This window comes from Chlorocebus sabaeus, chromosome 14, assembly GCF_047675955.1.
Source record: "Chlorocebus sabaeus isolate Y175 chromosome 14, mChlSab1.0.hap1, whole genome shotgun sequence".
Classification (NCBI taxonomy): Eukaryota; Metazoa; Chordata; class Mammalia; order Primates; family Cercopithecidae; genus Chlorocebus; species Chlorocebus sabaeus.
This window is the reverse complement of record NC_132917.1, coordinates 54,035,598-54,055,558: the sequence shown is the minus strand read 5'-3', so window position 1 is coordinate 54,055,558 and position 19,961 is coordinate 54,035,598. Positions and strand designations below refer to the sequence as shown.

At 38.8% G+C, this 19,961-nt stretch overlaps 1 protein-coding gene and 1 non-coding gene across 3 annotated transcripts in view; one reads left to right on the top strand and one right to left on the bottom strand.

Moving 5' to 3' along the window:
- Nucleotides 1–19,961, bottom strand: part of ACYP2 (acylphosphatase 2) — a 203,312-nt gene that overhangs the window by 149,370 nt on the left and 33,981 nt on the right. The window contains exon 4 of one of the 2 annotated variants that reach the window (XM_038006934.2): nt 11,123–11,329. The exons of the other annotated variant lie outside the window; for it this stretch is intronic. Within the exon in view, the coding sequence (XP_037862862.2) occupies nt 11,123–11,329 (207 nt within the window). The remainder of the gene's footprint in view (nt 1–11,122; nt 11,330–19,961) is intronic. 2 annotated transcript variants of the gene reach the window in all.
- On the top strand, nt 2,773–2,836 carry LOC119627415 (U7 small nuclear RNA). The gene has a single exon (XR_005243609.1). It is a non-coding gene; the product is annotated as a U7 small nuclear RNA (small nuclear RNA).

Here is a 19,961-nt window from a genome sequence, read left to right as displayed (position 1 = left end):
GTATTATTTCATTAATTATTAGAATTATTAAAAATTAAATTAACTTACAGAAGGCAGTATTTTTCTGTAGGGGGAAAAAAAAAAACATAAGTTTCACGGGCCTTTCCTGTGCGGTGTTTGTCAAAAATGTTGTCTAGAGTACATGGATACAGCTGGTAAGTAGTAGCTAGACTTGCATCAAATTCCTAGAGGTTGGCCAGGCGAAGTGGATCATGCCTGTTATCCCAGCACTTTGGGAACCCAAGGTGGGAGGGTTGCATGAGGCCAGCCTGGCCAACATAGCAAGACCTCCTCTCTCTTAAAAAAAAAAAAAAAAAAAAAAAAAAAAAAAAAAAAATTCCAGAGGCTGGGGATTGTTTATCACATATTTTTATGTAGGATCCAAATGAAGGTGAGAATGTGTATATTTATTTCAGTAACATCCATAGATTTGAAATTGAAGCCAAAAGGGGATAGGGGAGGCTCTCATGGGTGTGTTCTAAGTATCAAATAAACAAATCAAAATCAGACCTAAGAAAGAGAAACAACACGCCAGGACCCAAGAACGCAAGCCTGCAACTCCAATGGCACTACACATGCTAATTAGCCCTGGAAGATTCACTGCTCAAATTATCTACTGGAGTCATCAGAAAAAGGGCAACCTCTGCTAAATAGCTTCCATCCTGTGGGGGGAAAAGGAAGCGATAAGTATAACGTACTTTAGAAAGAATAGCATTCAAAATTATTGAGGCAGAAAAATTCTTCTGTAACACTCCTGATTGGCTCTTTGGGCAGCAAAACCAAGCTTTACAAATCCCAACAGGTTTAAAGGAAAATTATGCCAAAAATAAAGCTTTGGCTCATCTTACCAGTGTTTCACCTCAATTGTCTATTTTACAGGCCATTTAAGTGAAAGCATGCACTAAAAATTTTGACTTTGTCATCCTCAGCTATCCAGGAAATGGCAATACTTAAAATTCTATTTCTAATACAATTACAATTAATGTGTTATCTATAATACACCCTCTACAGTGCTCCTGTTTTATCATCCATTTTACATTTTCCCAAGAGATACTGTATGTTCATTTTCACAGCTCTCTTTTTTAAATTCATTGGGTTTCTTTAATTAAATGATTACTATTATATCTATTTTAAAATAACTCAGCTGATATATAACAATAATGGCTCTACTATACCTGTCTAAATATTATCCCAGTAATGTATCTGAAATTATATTAATAACACTTCTCTTGGTAATATCTAATTACTTTTTATGGTTTCTAACTCACCATTCATGTGGCTTTTTTCCTTTATTGGACATTTGGACATAGATTATTTTATTATTTAATTTCATTTTATTTCATTTTGTTTTGTTTTGAGACGGAGTCTCCTTCTGTGGCCCAGGCTGTACTGCAGTGGTATGATCTCAGCTCACTACAACTTCTGCCTCCCGGTTCAAGCGATTCTCCTGACTCAGCCTCCCGAGTAGCTGGGATTACAGGCGTGTCCCACCATGCCCGGTTGATTTTTTTTTTTTTCAGTAGAGACGGGGTTTTACCATGTTGGCCAGGCTGGTCTTGAACTCCTGACCTCAAGTGATATGCTTGCCTCAACCTCCCAAAGTGCTGGGATTACAGGCGTGAGCCACTGTGCCTGGCCTGGATACAGCAGATTTGACACAGTGGTTTTGTCTGAAGACAATAGAAAAAGTGAGTATTTTGACAAAACAGTTTTGAGAAATGTACATCAAAATATAGAAACAATTTTTATAAAAAATTACAGTAATAATTGGGATGGGGAAATGGGATGGAATGAGGCTCTGGGGTGGCACGGGGTCCAAGAACAGGATGAAGATTTCTATCTTTCATATTATGTGGTAATTTTTTTTAATTGGCTTATTATTTAGAACTTATCAAAATATTCCAGACTCAAAAACAATTCCATCACAGACTGATAAGCAATTAGCCACTCTCTCTGAACCTGTTTAGGTGTCTCCTACATAACTCTCTTCCCACTGGATCATTGTTTATGAAAGCCCAAAGTATTTAAATAAAATTATGGATGTCAAAACATTTCACCCAAATACTTCAGTATACAGCTATAAAAAATAAAGACATTTTCCTACATAACCATGATGATATAACACATAACAAATGCAATACTAATTCCTTAATGTTCTTTCATACCCAAGTCATATTCAAATGCCTCAATAGTTCCTCTCCCAAATGTCTCTTACAGCAAGTTTATCCAAATCAGAAAAAAAATCTGCATCTATGTAATATTTGTGATACAAATACAGAAAAATACTACAACTGTGAAATCTAAATGTAGGTATTACACTATTCCCTGTCTTTTCTCTGGATTTGAGATTTTTTGTAATACAATGTCCAAAAGATTAACACCATTATATCTTTTCAGATAGATTATAAATGTAACAGAGGAGGGTATTGTCTAGACTGTGCTACTGGGCCCTGTCCTGTTCAAAGCTGTCATCAATTATTTGGACAATGATATAGAAATGATCCTTATCAAATTTCTCATTTGATGAGCTAGGAGAAATAATGAACATGTTAGATAATTGAATCAAGATCCAAAAACACTTGACAAACTAAATATAGTAGACTGCTGAGGAAATGAGTGGTGATACATTGGATGCCTTTTTATGTTCACTAAGAGCTGGAGGCAAAAGGTCACAGGTCGATAAATGCCGTAATGAGGAAGGGTCCTACAGATTACCAGCAGCTTTGGTGATGGCCAGATCAAATGGAATTGCCTGAAGCATTTAAAAAAAAAAAAAGTTACAGCTTTTTCAGCATTTGTCCAGCAGGTTTTCTGGTTTTTACTGGAAAATACCTGATACACAAAAAAAAGAAAAATTAAAATAAATTTTAAAATAGAGTCCTTTATCAAGAGGGCCTGCTGCCCTCCTGGCCTGTGAGCTGCATCTGTCAGCCTTGTGAGATGAGCATTGCCAGCGAACTGGGGTGGCAAATGTGAGACTAGGAAATGGAGGTGAGGGGCATGAAAGGTGGGGATACAAAAGCCAAATTGCTATATAATCTTGAAGTAAGTTTCCATCGTTATGGGAAATCTTCAAGGTGAGTAGCAAGGTAGACTAACCATCTTGGCATCGAATTCAAGCACCTGATTGGGTCCACATTCAGAGATTATCTTATCCTGTGCTTGGCATATGTCACAAGGACAGATGTGTCAGCCAAACTGGAGATGCAGACATGATAATGAGCAATTTTTTAAAAGTCACAGTATCTGAATGGAGGTCACCTTGGCATTGACAAGGGAAACAGAAGGATCTCAGTTTGTACAAAGGTTAAAATTCTTTATTCAGTCTCAAGAGTTTTCTGGATCAAATCCTCCATGTCTTGCTTCATTCTCTGTGTATACTCTTCTGTGTCTACCCATCCATCTCTCCTAAAGTTCTTGAGGGCAGAGACTATATTACTCATCTTTGTATCCACAGTTCCCAACACTCTGCCTGACATATAGCAGATACTTTATAATATTTGTGGAATGAATAAATGCTTGCCCAGAGGTCACAGGTAATAATCAAGTGCATCAGCTCATGCTGTATCGGAGACTACATAGCCCTCTGGGTGCTTTCCGACAACAGCATGGCCAAGTGGAGCACACTTTGATCTCCTTGACTGACCAACCAGGCAGTAATTGAGGCTGCACCTAGATAAGAGCATTAAGAATGACGCATCACTAAGCCAATGGACCAGGGTCTGATATTGCTGGATGGTTGTTTAAACTGAATGTAAGACTTTAAACTTTCAGATTGTAGTGTCACATGAGTATGTTTTGGTGGATTAAGGCAGTATGTTTTCTGCAACAAGTCAGGCTGGATAGCTCTGATTCAATATGCTCACATGGGTTTCTGGGACTTTTAGAGAGAACCCTCTGCAAAACAGCCACTAATCATTGATTTTATACACACACACACACACACACACACACACGTATATATATATATTCCTTGGATTTCCTACCAGAAGATTCCTTCATCCAGAGTCCAAGATGCACTGACTTTCCCTTGGGGGGGCAGGGGTAGGGAGGAAACTCACAGGAAGACTCTCCTGGCACCCAGTCTCCTCTCCAGTCTAAGGCACTAATGATCAGGTCAGATCAGCTCTGTGAACAATCTTAACATGGATGGGGCATCAGGTGGTATTGCCTTCAAGTGTACTTTCCTCTGCCTCGAGTCTTAGAGGACTTTGGTTGTCTCGTGTGTGTGTGTGTGTGAGAGAAAGAGAAAGACAGAAAGAGACAGAGACAGACAGAGACCAGATGACCTCTCAGGTCCCTTCTAGATCTAAAATTTTAAGACAATTGTTTTGAAAGTACTAACTAACAATGAATCGCCAGCTTTGGAATTTGTGACTAGCAGTATTCAAAACATATTCATGATTGCAGGAAATAAGGCAGAGGACCCTAAAGAGAGATACAAAAACAAAAAGGTGAACGTGAGTGAAATAATATATCAACTTCAAATCATTAGCAAGGTAATACCACTGAAATCAACTAGTCTATAGTGTCTCCAAGATGGTTAGTTAGAAAGTATGGCTGTTTCACTACTTACAATAGCAAATAGCAAAGACTTGGAACCAACCCAAATGCCCATCAATAATAGACTGGATAAAAAAAATATAGCACATATACACCATGGAATACTATACAGCCATAAAAAGGAATGAGTTCATGTCCTTTGCAGGGACATGGATGAAGCTGAAAGCCATCATTCTCAGCAAACTAATACAGGAACAGAAAACCAAACACCCCAAGTTCTCACTCATATGTAGGAGCTGAACAATGAGAACACATGTACACAGGGAGGGGAACATCACACACCGGGGCCTGTCACAGGGGTAAGGGGCAAGGGGAGGGAGAGCATTAGGACAAATACCTAATGCCTGTGGGGCTTAAAACCTAGATGACAGGTTGATAGGTGAAGCAAACCATCATGGCACGTGTATACCTATGTAACAAACCTGCACGTTCTGCACATGTATCCCAGAACTTAAATAAAAAAAATTAAAAAATAAAAAATAAAAAGAAAGGCTGTTTACCACAGAGGCACCTCAGAAGGACAGACATGTGGTCCCAAACACCCCTGGTTCCCCTTTATATGAATTAATCTTTCTTAACTTCTCATTAATCTGTTATATTTTCAGTTTATATTGCCCCTTTGCCAGTTCTCTTCCTTATTATATTTCCTGCAGTCTTCTCTCCTCCCTATGTACCCAGTGCAGGTGCCTACCAACAAGTGTTTCAGCCTCTAGTCTGTCATTTCAATTCATCCTAAATATTCCATTAATGACTCCTCCTAAGTCATCATTATGATTGGGTCACCCTGCCCCCAGCTGAAAGCATTCTTCGATGATTCCTTGTTGCACAAGGGATTAAGTCAAAACTCAAAAGCCTGGGAGTTAAATCCTCACCAATCTGGTTCTTAGACAAGAAGTTAAGCTTCATGTCATCTGAACTTCTCCCCAGTTCCTGTATGCATCCATGATTCACTCCTAGAAGCTGTACCCTGACCCATGCCATCTCTCTTCCCTGAAGCATTCCCCCTCTTTCTCTCTCCTCTGAATGTCTCAGTTCTACACATGCTCCAAAGCCCAAGTCAGATCCCTCTTTCAGCCGTACCAGCCATTAGCTATCCTTTGGTCTTCCGAGGTTCTACCACGCTTCTTTACCATTTCACAGAATACCCCCTATATTGGTAATTAACTTTCATGTGCCTAAGTTTTATTGCCTCAGCTAGACTGGTATCTCCTCAAGATCAAGGACTTTATCCTTTTTTTAAAAATGTCCTAAAGTGCCTATCACAATGCTCCCCATGGCAGATGCTCAACAAATAATGAAAATAAGTGAATAACATTTTTTTTTGAGACGGTTCTGCTCTTGGTGCCCAGGCTGGAGTGCAGTGGTGTAATCTCGGCCAACTGCAACCTCCGTCTCCTAGGTTCAAGCGATTCTCCTGCCTCAGCCTCCTTAGTAGCTGAGATTACAGACATCCACCAAAACATCCGGCTAATTTTTTGTATTTTTAGTACAGACAGGGTTTCACCACGTTGGCCAGGCTGGTCTCAAACTCCTGACTTTGGGTGATCCACCCCTCTCGGCTTCCCAAAGTGCTGGGATTACAGGCGTGAGCCACCACCCCCAGCCGATAACAAACATTTATGAACCCCTTCTTTTTGTCTCCAATTATTTTGTCTGAAAACATTTTCAAACTTCAGGACTTTCTGACTTCATAATGCTATGAATGAGTCTCGATTTTTTAAATAATGTAATTTTCAAGGGTGCCCACTGCTGACTATAATAGACGGTCTCAGAGACAGATCCTGGCAACAATACCGTCTTGTAGGATTTAATATGATTGAGTCACTTTCAATTAGACAAGAAAGCATTACATTCTAGAAATTGTCTCTTCCCACTGTAATTGAAAAGGAAAAACTGACTTTAGGTATACTAAATCAAAAGCATATACACATAAATCACAGATAACTCACATGCAGGCATGGGTATGGCCTTACTATATGCTATGCGGCCTCACCACTCAAAACGTGATCCAGGGACAAGCAAAATCCGTACTGTTTGGGAGTTCGTTAGAGGCAGAATATCAGGCTCCACTTCAAATTTACTGAATGAGAATTATTTCTTTTAACAAAAGCCCTGGGTGATTTGAAAAGCACTGGACAAACCCAAAATGAGCAAAAGTGACTGTACAGAGGAATTTTTTCTTTTTCTTTTATGAGACAGGGTCTCACTCTGGCTCCAGACTGGGGTGCAGTGATCATGACTCACCGTAGCCTTGACTTCTCGGGCTCAAGCAATCCTCCCACCTTAGTTTCCTAAGTAGCTGGGACCACAGGTGTGCACCACAACGCCCGGCTAACTTTTTGATTTCTGTTGTTGTTGTTGTTTTTGAGACAGGCGTCTCCCTCTGTTGCCCAGGCTGTTCTCCAACTCCTGGGCTCAAGCAATCCTCCCACCTTGGCCTCCCAAAGTGCTGGGATTAGAGGTGTGAGCCACCACGCCTGGCCTGTACAGGAGGAAATTTTTTTATGTAGGTTCCGCTGAGTACAGGATTTTTATCCTTTCAAAACAGCCTATACCAGTGGTTCAACACAGGTCACTGGTCCCCATCCCCAGGGTTTCTGGTTCAGTACACCTAGGGTGGAAGCCAAGAATCTGCATTTCTAACAAACTGCTAGGTGATATCCATGGTGCTGCTGCTGGCCTAGGAACAACCACACCACAGGTTTATGCTATTAAAAACAACAGGCCTCGTATTTTGGGGAATTTTACTCCAAGTGCACTTCCAATAGAAGAGAGAATACTGAGCTAGTAAAACAGAAAAGGAGGCAGCAGCAAAATGTTTCATTTATGTTACAAGAAGGTAGCTGTTAACACTCCTTTGTACACAGTGGGGTAAAAATAGCTGAAGGAATTACTATAGCAACAGCTATCATATCCTTAGAGACTTTCTCTCCTGGCATTACTCATAAAGGGAGACCCATCCTACACGAATCTATTTCAACCTGGAGACCTGTCACAAACAATAAACATGGGAAATTTATCCCATTCGTTAAACACTATGAGATAAAATACAAATTTAAGATGGATTTGAAAAATGACTCTGTGACGCCTGAATTTGGATTTGGTCCAGCAATTAAACAAAAACAACAAAAAAAGTAAGTCTTTATGGCTGTGAAACAACAAGAAAAGGAGAGCTGAGAAATGTTGAGAATACTTATTATAAAATTTTTAATGTTTTTTTAAAAATCCCAAAATAGCTTCTTCTTTTAAAACAAAGACTTTCCAAATTATAAATAAAAGAATATATAAAAACCAAAGAGCTCCACCTAGAGTTTGAAAAAAGGGTTATTACTTATACACACACGTAACAAAGCACTATCTACCCTATTGTATCTATATTCTCTTCATTACTGTTAAAAATATGTATTCTTACAAAATCTTTACAAAAAGGATAACCTTTTAAAGTGTGTAATACTGTTAATGCAAAGGAGAACTGACTTTTTCATGTCTGTAACCTATTTTTCTTCTAAGAATTTGGCAGTTGTATTTGTCACTGTGAATGATTATCTTCAGGTAAATCACTAAAAAGTTAGGATAGAACATACATACCTACTATGTAGCCACAAAAGTTTTTTAAATAATTAAAAAACTAAAAAGTTGGGATAGTGTTTAAGGAATTCATGGAGATGACAGTTTATGAAATTGATTCAAGAACCCAGTTCTTACCTGAGCTTGCTGTATGTCCTTGAGTAACTCCTCTTCAAATCCTGAGTTTTCGCCTCAACAGCGGTTAGATAAGACCAGTGATTCTCAGACCGGGCTGCTCATTGGAAACACTTGAGATCATTGGAAATAATTTGATGCACGGGTCCCAGCCCCCACGATCATGATTTAATTGTTCTGCTGTGTGGAGTAGGAGGTGTGGGCAATTTAGTTGCCTTGTAAAAGCTCCCCAGGTGATTCTAACATGCAGATTGGCTGTACCATATTGGGTGATCTCCAAGCTGTCTTTCACCCTTAAGCATCTATAGCTCTAGCTCAGTGGCTCTGAAGCTTTCATGTGGATCACAGTCACCTGGAGGCCTTGTGAACTCACACACAGCTGGACCTTACCACTGGCTTCGGATGCAGTAGCCTCAAGGTAGGCCCCAAGAATTTACGTTTCTAACAAGGTGCCAGGTAATGCTGATGCTACTGATTCAAGGTCCTATTTTGAGATTATTGTTCTAGATTATTTTAAAATTACATCTGCCAATCTCCCAAATTATTCTTACTCTCCTTGATGAAGCCACAGTATGATATGGTTAATTAATCTCCTTGATTCCAATCTCCCTTCTTCCAGTTCTTAGCCCATACTTTCAACACAGTTAGTAACCTAACCCACAAATGCTATTGTGTCACTCCCTGGCCTGAAACTTTTCAACAACTCCCTATTGCTGACACAAGGACAAATTCACATGACATGCAAAGCTTTTCAGTTTCCAGTAGTCTGTCATCTGCCTATGTTCCAGTCACATGTTCCCAAAAACACAATGAAAGCTCTGTCAGCACAGTGCCTTCATATCTGACATTCTCTTCTCCTGAAAGGTCCTCATTCCACCTTCTCTTTCTGACATACTTGTCACCATTCACTCTATGGGCCAGGTACTGTGCAAGGCACTGGGAATTCAAAGAGAAGTTCAGACAATCCCTGCCTTTAAGGAGCGTACAGTCTTGAGAACTGTAGAAAGCATTGTTGAATGGCAAACCCAACACTAGTCTTAATACCTCTCCCCCTTCTCCCTTTCATCCTTATGAGTGGCTGAAAAAGCTAATTACTGCCAGGGATGGACAATAGCACATACATAGAAATGTGCTGCCGGCTTCTGGGAAAGGGTTTGCTTTCCAGATAAAAAGGAAAAGACCCAGAGCCATCCATTCCCCCAGCCTTGAGTGTGGGTGCAACGCCTGAAGCTGGGACAGCCATCTTACAACCATGAGGCAAAGGACAAGAGAATCCTACAGACACGGTCCTGACATTGATGATCAGCTCAACAAGCGCCAGTAGCCACTGACCTCCAGTCTCCTTTATATTTGAGAATAAACCGCCATTTGTTGAGCCACTTGTTTATCAGTTTTCCGTTATTGACAGCTGAAAGCATTCTCTTGGGGTGGAGGTGGGAAATATCCAGCAAGTCATCCTTTCACAGCAGCTGTGCTAAGTGATGTCAGGAAGCAGAGCACACAGTGAGAGGCTACAACACAGCGAGTGGGGAATGAAAGAGTGGGGAGCAATCAGCAAGGCGTGGAGACAAGAAGGAAGCATCCATTCCAGGCAGAGGAAGGAGCTTCTGCAAAAGTCCTCAGGGAGGAAGAGCTCTTGTGGCAGAGGACAGAAAAGCCTGCAAGATGAGGAGCAACAGAGGAAGCCGGAAGGAGAGGCAAGGCTTGTCCTGCTCCCCAAGGCAGGAGTAACACTCCTCCCACTTCATCCCCAGAGCTTCATCCCCAAACTCTACCCCTATCCTTCCACCCTGTTCTAATGTACCTGCCTACCTCTTTCACCCCAGTTAGACTGGACTTTTCACAACCCCTTTAATCATCTTATGCCCCTTAGCACCTAGCAGAGGGACGTGGAAATACACATAATAAACATTTACTGAATGAAAACATTATCATATAATAGTTTAACTATTCAGAAGTATCCTGGCTGGGCGTGGTGGCTCATGCCTGTAATCTCAGGACTTTTGGAGGCCGAAGCAGGTGGATTGCTTGAGCCCAGGAGTTCGAGACCAGCCTGTGCAACATAGTGAGACCCTGTCTCATTAAAAAAAAAAAAAAAAAAATCCTAAAAAGTCATAATCCAATATGAGGGCTGACTTATGAATATTTTTGAAGCCCAGTTCTGTAACTGAGTTCCACCACCACCCAGGTATGCCACCTTCACATGACTGAATGAGATGCTTGCTGTAGAACCTTATTAGAGTTAAAACAGGTGATCTCAGGCAATATTTACTGATTTTTTATTTTTATTTTTAAAGCACAGGGAGCTTGACTTTAGCAGCCCAGTCAAAAGTACCTGCCACAGATGAAGGTCCAACCAGGAGTGGTTCTATAGTAGTATATATGGTTTTATAGTAGTAAGCCTACACTATATATACAAAGTATACATACAACTATGTATATACAGACTTACAATCTGACTCTGAAGAATATCAAACCAAATGTTTAGTTAGCTGACCCTTGCCCCAAAAAAGAGGAAGAGAAATAGAAACTTGCATTATGCATCAAAATATTATCCAAATTTGTTTTCAAACGGTAGGTTTATGGGTGATTTAATTTAATTTCCACTTCTTAATATTTTATAATTCACTTGATTCACTTAAATTACTTAAATCGATACAATTTTTTTTACTTACAAAAGCACAGAGGAGAGCAAAACTTCCTCAGCCACGAGGCCTTAGTTTACTCAGTATGTTTTGAAAAACGCTTCATACTTTTTATAATTAAAAGTGAATCCAAAGTTTAAATTTAAATTGCAGACAGCCTTTGACCCATATCCAGGGATCAACACTTCAAAAATATGGGGAATAGCACATACCTCACGTCAGTGGCATGGAGAGCAAGGGAAACAAGGCACAGTATTTTATTGGTTAGAATTGCTGATGCATGGTGGTAATCAAAAGCAGACCATGTTGGGCGCAGTGGCTCATGCCTGTCATACCAGTGCTTTGAGAGGTCAAGGCTGGAGGATTGCTTGAAGCCAGGAGTTTGACAACAGCCTGGGCAACACAGTGAGACCCCATCTCTACAAAAGTAAAATAAGGGCAAAAAGAGGAAAAATAAATAAATAAATAAATAAATAAATAAATAAATAAAAGAAAAGCAGGCCGGGTATGGTGGCTCATGCCTGAAATCCCAGCACTTTGGAAGGCTGAAACAGGTGGATCACCAGAGGTCAGGAATTCGAGACCAGGCTGGCCAACATGGCGAACCTTGTCTCTACTAAAAATAAAAAAATTTAAAAATTAAAAAAATTAGCTGGGCGTGGTAGTGGGTGCCTGTAATACCAGCTACTTGGGAGGCTAAGGCAGGAGAATTGCTTGTACCTGGGAGGTGGAGGTTGCAGCGAACGGAGATCGTGCCATCGCACTCCAGCCTGGGCAATGGAGCAAGTCTCCGTCTCAAAAAAATAATAATAATAATAAAAGAAAGAAAAGCAGGCCAACTTTTAGTTGGTTTTCCTGTTGTTTTCAAATTCCCTATATACAATGTGCCCATAATGCCTGCACCAGGCAGATGATCCCACTACCTGCACTGGTGCACGGCTGTTTGCTGTTCCCTCTGCACAGAAAGCTCTTCCCAGACCCTCTGCACTGGCAGCCTCCTCTTTACCATGCATCTCTTAGCTTAGAAGTCACCTCCACGGAAAGCCCTTTCCTGATTATCCCATGTAGAGTTGGAAAAGCACCACTCTCTTCTACAAGACCTTCTTTATGTCCTCCATGGCACTTATCACTATTTGAAAATATCGAGTTTATTGTTTGTTTATTGAGGGTCTTCCCACACAAGAAATGAAACCTTACTTCTTGGTCACTGCTGAATTCTAGTACCTAAAACAGTTCCTGGCATATATAAAAGGTATCAAATATATAATCATTTCATAAATGAAAAAGATATACATATATATGTATACAAGGATACTCACTGCAACAAGATGTATAATAACAAAAAACTGCAGAAAGCTGAATGCCCAGTAATAGACGAATGATTAAATAAATTATAATTCATCTATAAATCAGAATATTCTGCAGGGATTTAAAAGAACACTTACTGCCATCAGAAGATATCCACAATATACAATATCATGAAATTTTAAGTTGCAGAATAATATGTGTGGTATGATCCCATCTTCATAAATGACAGAGATAAATGTAACTACATGGGAATGTATAGGGTTTTTAAATAACAAGGGATTATATTATACATATTTTCAATATATATACATGTTATATGCATAGAAAAAATGTATAGGACTATGGTATTAAGAGGACAGAAAGAACTTACATCTTTTACTCCACATAAATCCACATCATTTAAATTTTAGAACAACCATGTAAATCTTTTGTAAATTTTTTTAAAAGATCACATTTATTTTGTACTGATAAACTAAAATAGATTTCAAGTTTTTGGAAATTGACATATCTTTTTAAAAAATATTTATTTAAAATATTTCATGCTCAGACCAGGTGCAGTGGGGTCACACTTGTAAATCCCAGCACTTTGGGAAGCTGAGGCAGGCGAAACACCTGAGGTCAGGAGTTCAAGACCAGCCTAGCCAACATGGTGAAACGCCATTTCTACTAAAACTACAAAAATTAGCCGGGCATGGGTGGCAGGCACCTGTAATCTCAACTACTTGGGAGGCTGAGGCAGGAAGAATTGCTTCAACCCAGGAGGTGGAGGTTGCAGTGAGCCAAGATCATACCACTGCACTATAGCCTGGATGACAGAGCAAGCCTCCATCTCAAAAAGATAAAAATAAATAAATAAAAATGAAAATGAAAATATTTCATGCTCATATACACGATGGAATACTATGCAGCCATAAAAAGAAATGAACTCATGTCCTTTGCAGGGACGTGGATGGACCTAGAAGCCATTATCCTCAGCAAACTAACACAGGAACAGAAAACCAAACACCGCATGTTCTCACTTATAAGTGGGAGCTGAATAATGAGAACACATGGACACAGGGAGAGGAACAACACACACTGGGGCTTGCCGGGGAGCAGGGGAGGGAGAGCATCAGGATAAATAGCTAATGCATGCGGGGCTTAATACCTAGGTGATGGGTTGATAGGTGCAGCAAACCACCATGGCACATGTTTACCTATGTAACAAGCCTGCACATTCTGCACATGTATCCTGGAATTTAAATTAAAATATATATGTATATATATATTTCAAGCTAAAGTTTTTATATTGTAGGCAAACTTTAAGATTATATTAAAAATAAACAAAATTAATAAGGAAACACTGAACTTGAACTACACTTTAGACCAAATAGACCTAACAGACATATGTAGAATTTTCCATCCAACACCAACAGAATACACATTCTTAAGAGCACATGGAACTTTCTCCAGGCCGGGTACCAAAAACAGTGCCTGGCATAAATAACAGGTATCAAATATATAATTGTTTAATAAATGAAAAATACATACATTTATTATCTATGTTAGGCCACAAAACTGGTCTGGACAAATTTAAGAGAAGTAAAATCATTTTAAGTATCTTTTCTGATAATAATGCTATGAAACTGGGACTCAATAACAGGAGAAATCTTGGAAAATTCACAAATATGTAGAAATTAACATGTTACTAAACAACCAATGAGTCAAAGAAGAAATCAAAAGGGAAATTTAAAAATACCTTGAGACAAAAATGAAAATACAACACATACCAAAACTTATGGGATGCAGCAAAAGCAGTTCTAAGAGGGAAACTTATAGCAATAAATGACTTTATGCACCAGGGACCAGTGGAAGACAGGAATGGAGTGGGTAGGGTTTCAGGATGAAACTTCCACCTCAGATGATCAGGCATTAGTTAGATTCTCATAAAGAGTGAACAACCTGTATCCCTTGCATGAGCAGTTCACAATAGGGTTCACTCCGCCATAAGACTCTACTGCTCCCACTGATCTGACAAGAAGGGGAGCTCAGGCGGTACTGCTGCTCATCTCCTGCTGCGTAGTCCGGTTCCTAACAGGTCACAAAGGTTGGGGACCCCTGCAGTCTATCAGAAAAGAATAAAGATCACAAATAATCTAATGTTATACCTCAAGGAAGCAGAAAAAGAAAAAGCCCAAATACAGCAGAAGGAAAGAAATGACAAAGATCAGGGCAAAAATAAATAAAATAGAGACTAGAAAAACAATAGAAGAAAAATCAATGAAACCGGCAGTGGTTTCTTGAAAAGATAAACAAAATCGACAAACCTATAGTTAGGCTAACCTAGAAAAATATTGAAAAGATTCAAATAAATAAAATCAGAAATAAAAGAGGAGACACTGTGATTTATGCCACAGAATACAAAGAATCATAAAGATTACTATGAACAAACAACCATAAGCCAATAAACTGAATAATCTAGAAGAAATGGAGGCATTCCTAGAATTTATCCTACCACATATAACCTACCAATGCTAAATCAAGACGATATAGAAAATCTGAACAGACCAATAATAATTGAATTGGTCATTCAAACAGATTGAATCAATAATACAAAGTTTCCCATCAAAGAAAAGCCCAAGACTGGAAGTGTTACTGATGAATTCTACCAAACATTTAAAGAACTAATATCAATCCTTTTTGAACTCTTCCAAAAAATCAAAGAGGAGGAAATACTTTTGAACTCTTATTATGAGGTTAGCGTTACCTTGATACCAAAGCCAGACAAGAACATTATGAGAAAAGAAAATTACAGGCCAATATCCCTGATGAACATAGATGTAAAAATCCTCAACAAAATACTAATAAGCCAAATTCAACAGCACATTAAAAGGATCATTCCCCATGATCAAGTGGGATTTATCTCAGGGATACAAAGATGATTCAACATATGCAAATCTACAAATAGAGAACACCATATTAACAGAATGAAGGACAAATACTATATGATCACCACATTAGATGCAGAAAAGGCATCTGATAAATTTCAACATCCTTTCACTAATAAGTATAGAAGAAATGTACATCAACATAATGAAGGCCATATATGAAAAGCCCACAGCAAACATTATACTCAATGGTAAAAAATTGAAAACTTTTTCTCTAAGATCAGGAACAAGACAAGGATGCCCACTGTCGTCATTTCTATTTAATGTAGTACTGGATGCCCTTGTGAGAGCAATTATGTAAGAGAAAGAAGTAAAAGGCATTCAAATAGGAAAGGAAAAGGTTAAAATTGTCACTGTTTGCTGATGAGAAAACCCTAAAGACTCTATCAAAAAACTGTTAGAAGTGACAAATAGTAAAGTTGAAGGATACAAAATCAACACACAAAAATCAGTAGCATTCGTATACACTAGCAACAGACTAGCTGAAGAAATATAGAAAACAGTCTCATTTACAACAGCTATCAAAAAAAAAAAAAAACTAGAAGAATAAGTGTAACCAATGAGATGAAAGCTCTATACACTGAAAAATATATGACATTGATTAAAGAAATTGAAGAAGACACAAATAAATAGGATATTCCACGTTCATGGGTTGGAAGAATTAATATTGTTCAAAAGTCCATACTACCTAAAATGACCTTCAGACTCAATGCAATCCCTATTAACATTTCAATGACAGTTTTCACAGAAATAGAAAAGGCAATTTTAAAATTTATATAGAATCACATGCACACATGAACACAAAAACCCTAAGTATCCCAGGCAATCTTGAGCAAAAAGAACAAAGCTGGAGGCAACATTCTACCTGACTTCAAACTATATTACAAAGCTATAGTGATTAAAACAGCATGGCACTGACATAAAAATAGAAACATCAACCAGTGGAACAGGATAGAGAGCCCAGAAATAAACCCACATATTTACGGTCAATTGTTTTTTATTTTTTTACAAAGGTGCCAAGAACACACCATGGGGCAAAGACAGTCTCTTCAATAAACAGTAATGGGAAAACTAGACATCCACATGAGATGAGTGAGATGCGACCCTTATGTCATACCATACACAAAACACAACTCAAAATGGATTAAAGACTTAAACACAAGACCTGAAACTGCCCCCCCCAAAATACCAGAAGAAAACACAGGGGGAAAACTATGTACCCCGTAATTATATATGATTATAATTTTGAAAAAATACAGTTTTTAAAAAGTAATCAGTCTCATAATTGACAAAACTTGGAAGAAACCACCTGAATATCGTAGCTTGATCCTGTAATCCCAGCTACTTGAGAGTCTGAGGTGGGATACTCACTTAAGGCCAGGTTTTGAGACCAGCCTGGGAACACAGCAAGACCCTATTTCTGAAAAAATAAACAAATAAAATAACAAATTTGGAAGCAACCAAGGTGTCTCTCAATAAGTGAATATATAAACAACTTGTAGTACATCCACACAATGAAACAGTATTCAGCAATAAGAAGAAATGAACTGTCAAGTCACAAAAATACATGAAGGAACCTTAAAGACATATATCTAAGTGAATTAAGCCAGTGTGAAAAGACTACATACTGTATTATTCCAACTACATAACATTCTGGAAAAAGCAAAACTATAAAGACAATAAAGACATCAGTGGTTGTTAGCGGCTAGAGGGAGAGAAAGAGAGATGAATAGGCAGAGCACATGGGATTTTTAGGGTAGTGGAACAATTCTGTATGATACTGTAATGGTAGATACATGCCATCACACATTTATCAAAACCCGTAGAATGTATAACACCACAAGTGAACTCTGACCAGGCACAGTGGCTCATGCCTGTAATCCCAGCACTTTGGGAGGCTGAGGTGGGAGGACTGCTTGAGACCAGGAGTTTGAGACCAGTCTGGGAAACATAGCAAGATCCCATCTCTACAAAAAATAAAGAATAAAAAAATTAGCTGAGCATCATGCATGTGTCTTTAGTCCCAGCTACTCAGGAGGCTGAGGAGAGAGGATCACTTGAGCCCCGGAGTTCAAGGTTATAGTGAGCTATGACCATGACACTGCACAGCAGCCTGGGTAACAGAGCAAAACTCGTCTCAAAAAGAAAAAAAAAGAGTTAACCCTAATGTAACCTATGGGCTTTAGTTGTTAATAAAGTATCCATATTGGCTCATCAATTTTAACAAATATACTACATAATGCAAGATGTTAAGAATGGGGGAAACTGGCCGGGCGCGGTGGCTCACGCCTGTAATCCCAGCGCTTTGGGATGCCGAGACGGGCGGATCACGAGGTCAGGAGATCGAGACCATCCTGACTAACACGGTGAAACGCCGTCTCTACTAAAAATACAAAAATTAGCTGGGCGCGGTGGCGGGCGCCTGTAGTCCCAGCTACAGGGGAGGCTGAGGCAGGAGAATGGTGTGAACCTGGGAGGTGGAGCTTACAGTAAGTGGAGATCACGCCACTGCACTCCAGCCTGGGTGACAGAGCGAGACTCCATCTCAAAAAAAAAAAAAAAAGAATTGGGGAAACTGAGGGACCTAGGGAAGTGGGTGTGAGGGAATATACGGAAACTCTCCGTAGTTTCCACTCAATTTTTCTGTAAACCTAAAGCTGCTCTAAAAGAGAGAGTCTATTAATTTTTTAAAGTAATTAGTTGCTACCTGAGAAAGCTGATTAAAGAAAAAAAAAGAATAAAAGTAATTAGTACTGCATTATACATTTCTTTTATTAAATGATTATCTTACTAAACATACATATATAAAATGTGAACTTTAAAGTAAAAGCTATACCCTTAAGTCATTTTAATATAGATCTGTTATGTTCTAAAGGAAAATAAATGATTTAGTATTTGAGGTCTAAAGACTGGTGTTAGAATTCCAACTCTACTGTAGATATTTTACATGTTCCTAGTTTCCCATTAATTTATGTCAGTTAGACTAACCTATTCTTTTTCCAAAATTACAGCTCCTCAATGAATTTTGTTCCCCTAAAAAAATACCTTCTATATTTCAATAGAACATCCAATGGAACCTTTCTTAATAACCCCATCTATTTGTGTAAGAAGGAACTTGATGAATAAAGTATAAAAATATTAGCAAAGTGCTTTGAGATCCTCAGATGAAAAAGCAAGGAGAAGCTAGCTACTCTGGTTGCACAGACATTCATGCCACTAATGGTCTGCTGGAGAAAAGTTATTTTTAAAAATACTAAATAACTTTGAATCTGACACCACCTAATTGTTCACAAAATCCACTGTTGCATTTCAATCTACTATTGTAACAACTGGAAATTCAAAACAATGTCAATTCATAGTTAAGGTATAAAGCTGTTCAAATTTCATATTTCACACAAATGTCAAGAATTAATATCTATGGAAGAGGTAAACACAACTACTAGTGAATACCTCTATTCTAATTCTAACTCTTGAACTATGAACGTATTTTAAGTACATGCACAATCATCAACTATAGAAACACAGAATCTGGCCAAGCACGGTGGCTCACACCTGTAATCCCAGCACTTTGGGAGGAAGAGATGGGCGGATCCCCTCAGGTCAGGAATTCAAGACCAGCCTGGCCAACATGGTGAAACCCCGTCTCTACTAAAAACACAAAACCTAGCTGCGCATGGTGGCCTGTGCCTGTAATCCCAGCTACTCGGGAGGCTGAGGCAGGAGAACAGAGGCTTCAGTGAGCAGAGATCATGGCACTGCAATCCAGCCCGGGCCACGGGGCAAAACTCTGTCTCAAAAAAAAAAAAAAAAAAGAAACAGAATCTTAGCTGGACAGGACCTCAGAGGTCATCTAGTCTAACATACCATTCGATGAGTTAGATCTTCTACCACACCCTTGGCTTGTCTGACATCTGTTACACAGCGGGCAGCAAACTATTTTCTATAAAGGGCCAGGTAGTAAATATTTTAGGCTTTGAGGCCATCCAGTCTTTGTTGCAACAACTCCATGCTGCCCGTGTACCACAAAAGCAGTCATAGCCAAAACATAAATAAATGGGTGTGGCTGTGCTCCAATAAAACTTCATTTACGAAACAGGCCGTGGGTTGCCAATCCCTGATCTAGACTACTCCTAGGTATTCATAAAATTCCACCATTATATACATTTAATGACTTTACAGGAAAATTTGTTGTCAGGGTGAGCTGAAATAAGCAAATTCAGCAAATTCACCCATTGCTCTAATCAAAATTATTGCCTTCTGTAACAAAAGAGAACATTTACTCTTTCCCATGTATCAGCCTTTCAAATACTTGAAGGAAGCTATCATGATTCCAAGTATTCTTTTCTCCAGCTAAATATCCTCAATGCCTTCAAGCATTCCTTGTATTATGATATGGTTTTCCAGGCCATGTAACCATTTGATCATCCTCCTGTATACATATACCAGCCCTTTAATAATCCTTTGAAGTGCAGAGGACTGATACGTGATGTATGGTTTAAAAAATATATAGCAATCAAGATGTAATTTTAATTTTAGAATGTGGCTGTCTCCAAATACAAATGTGTTTTGTTTTACAACATTACCATTGGGTCTTTATGAAAAATATATGTTCTGAGGACTTATTCAAAGGCTTATGCTCAGTGTCATAACACTGTACATTAATTTAACATGATTAGTAAGAAACAGAAAATATTCTTAATTTTGCAAAAAAAAAAAAAGGTAGACATAATAAAACAGTAGATTCAAAACAGTCCTTATGCAAGAAAAAATGTCGGCAGAACTGACCTCTGCAATCGGAATAATGTAGTACAATTTG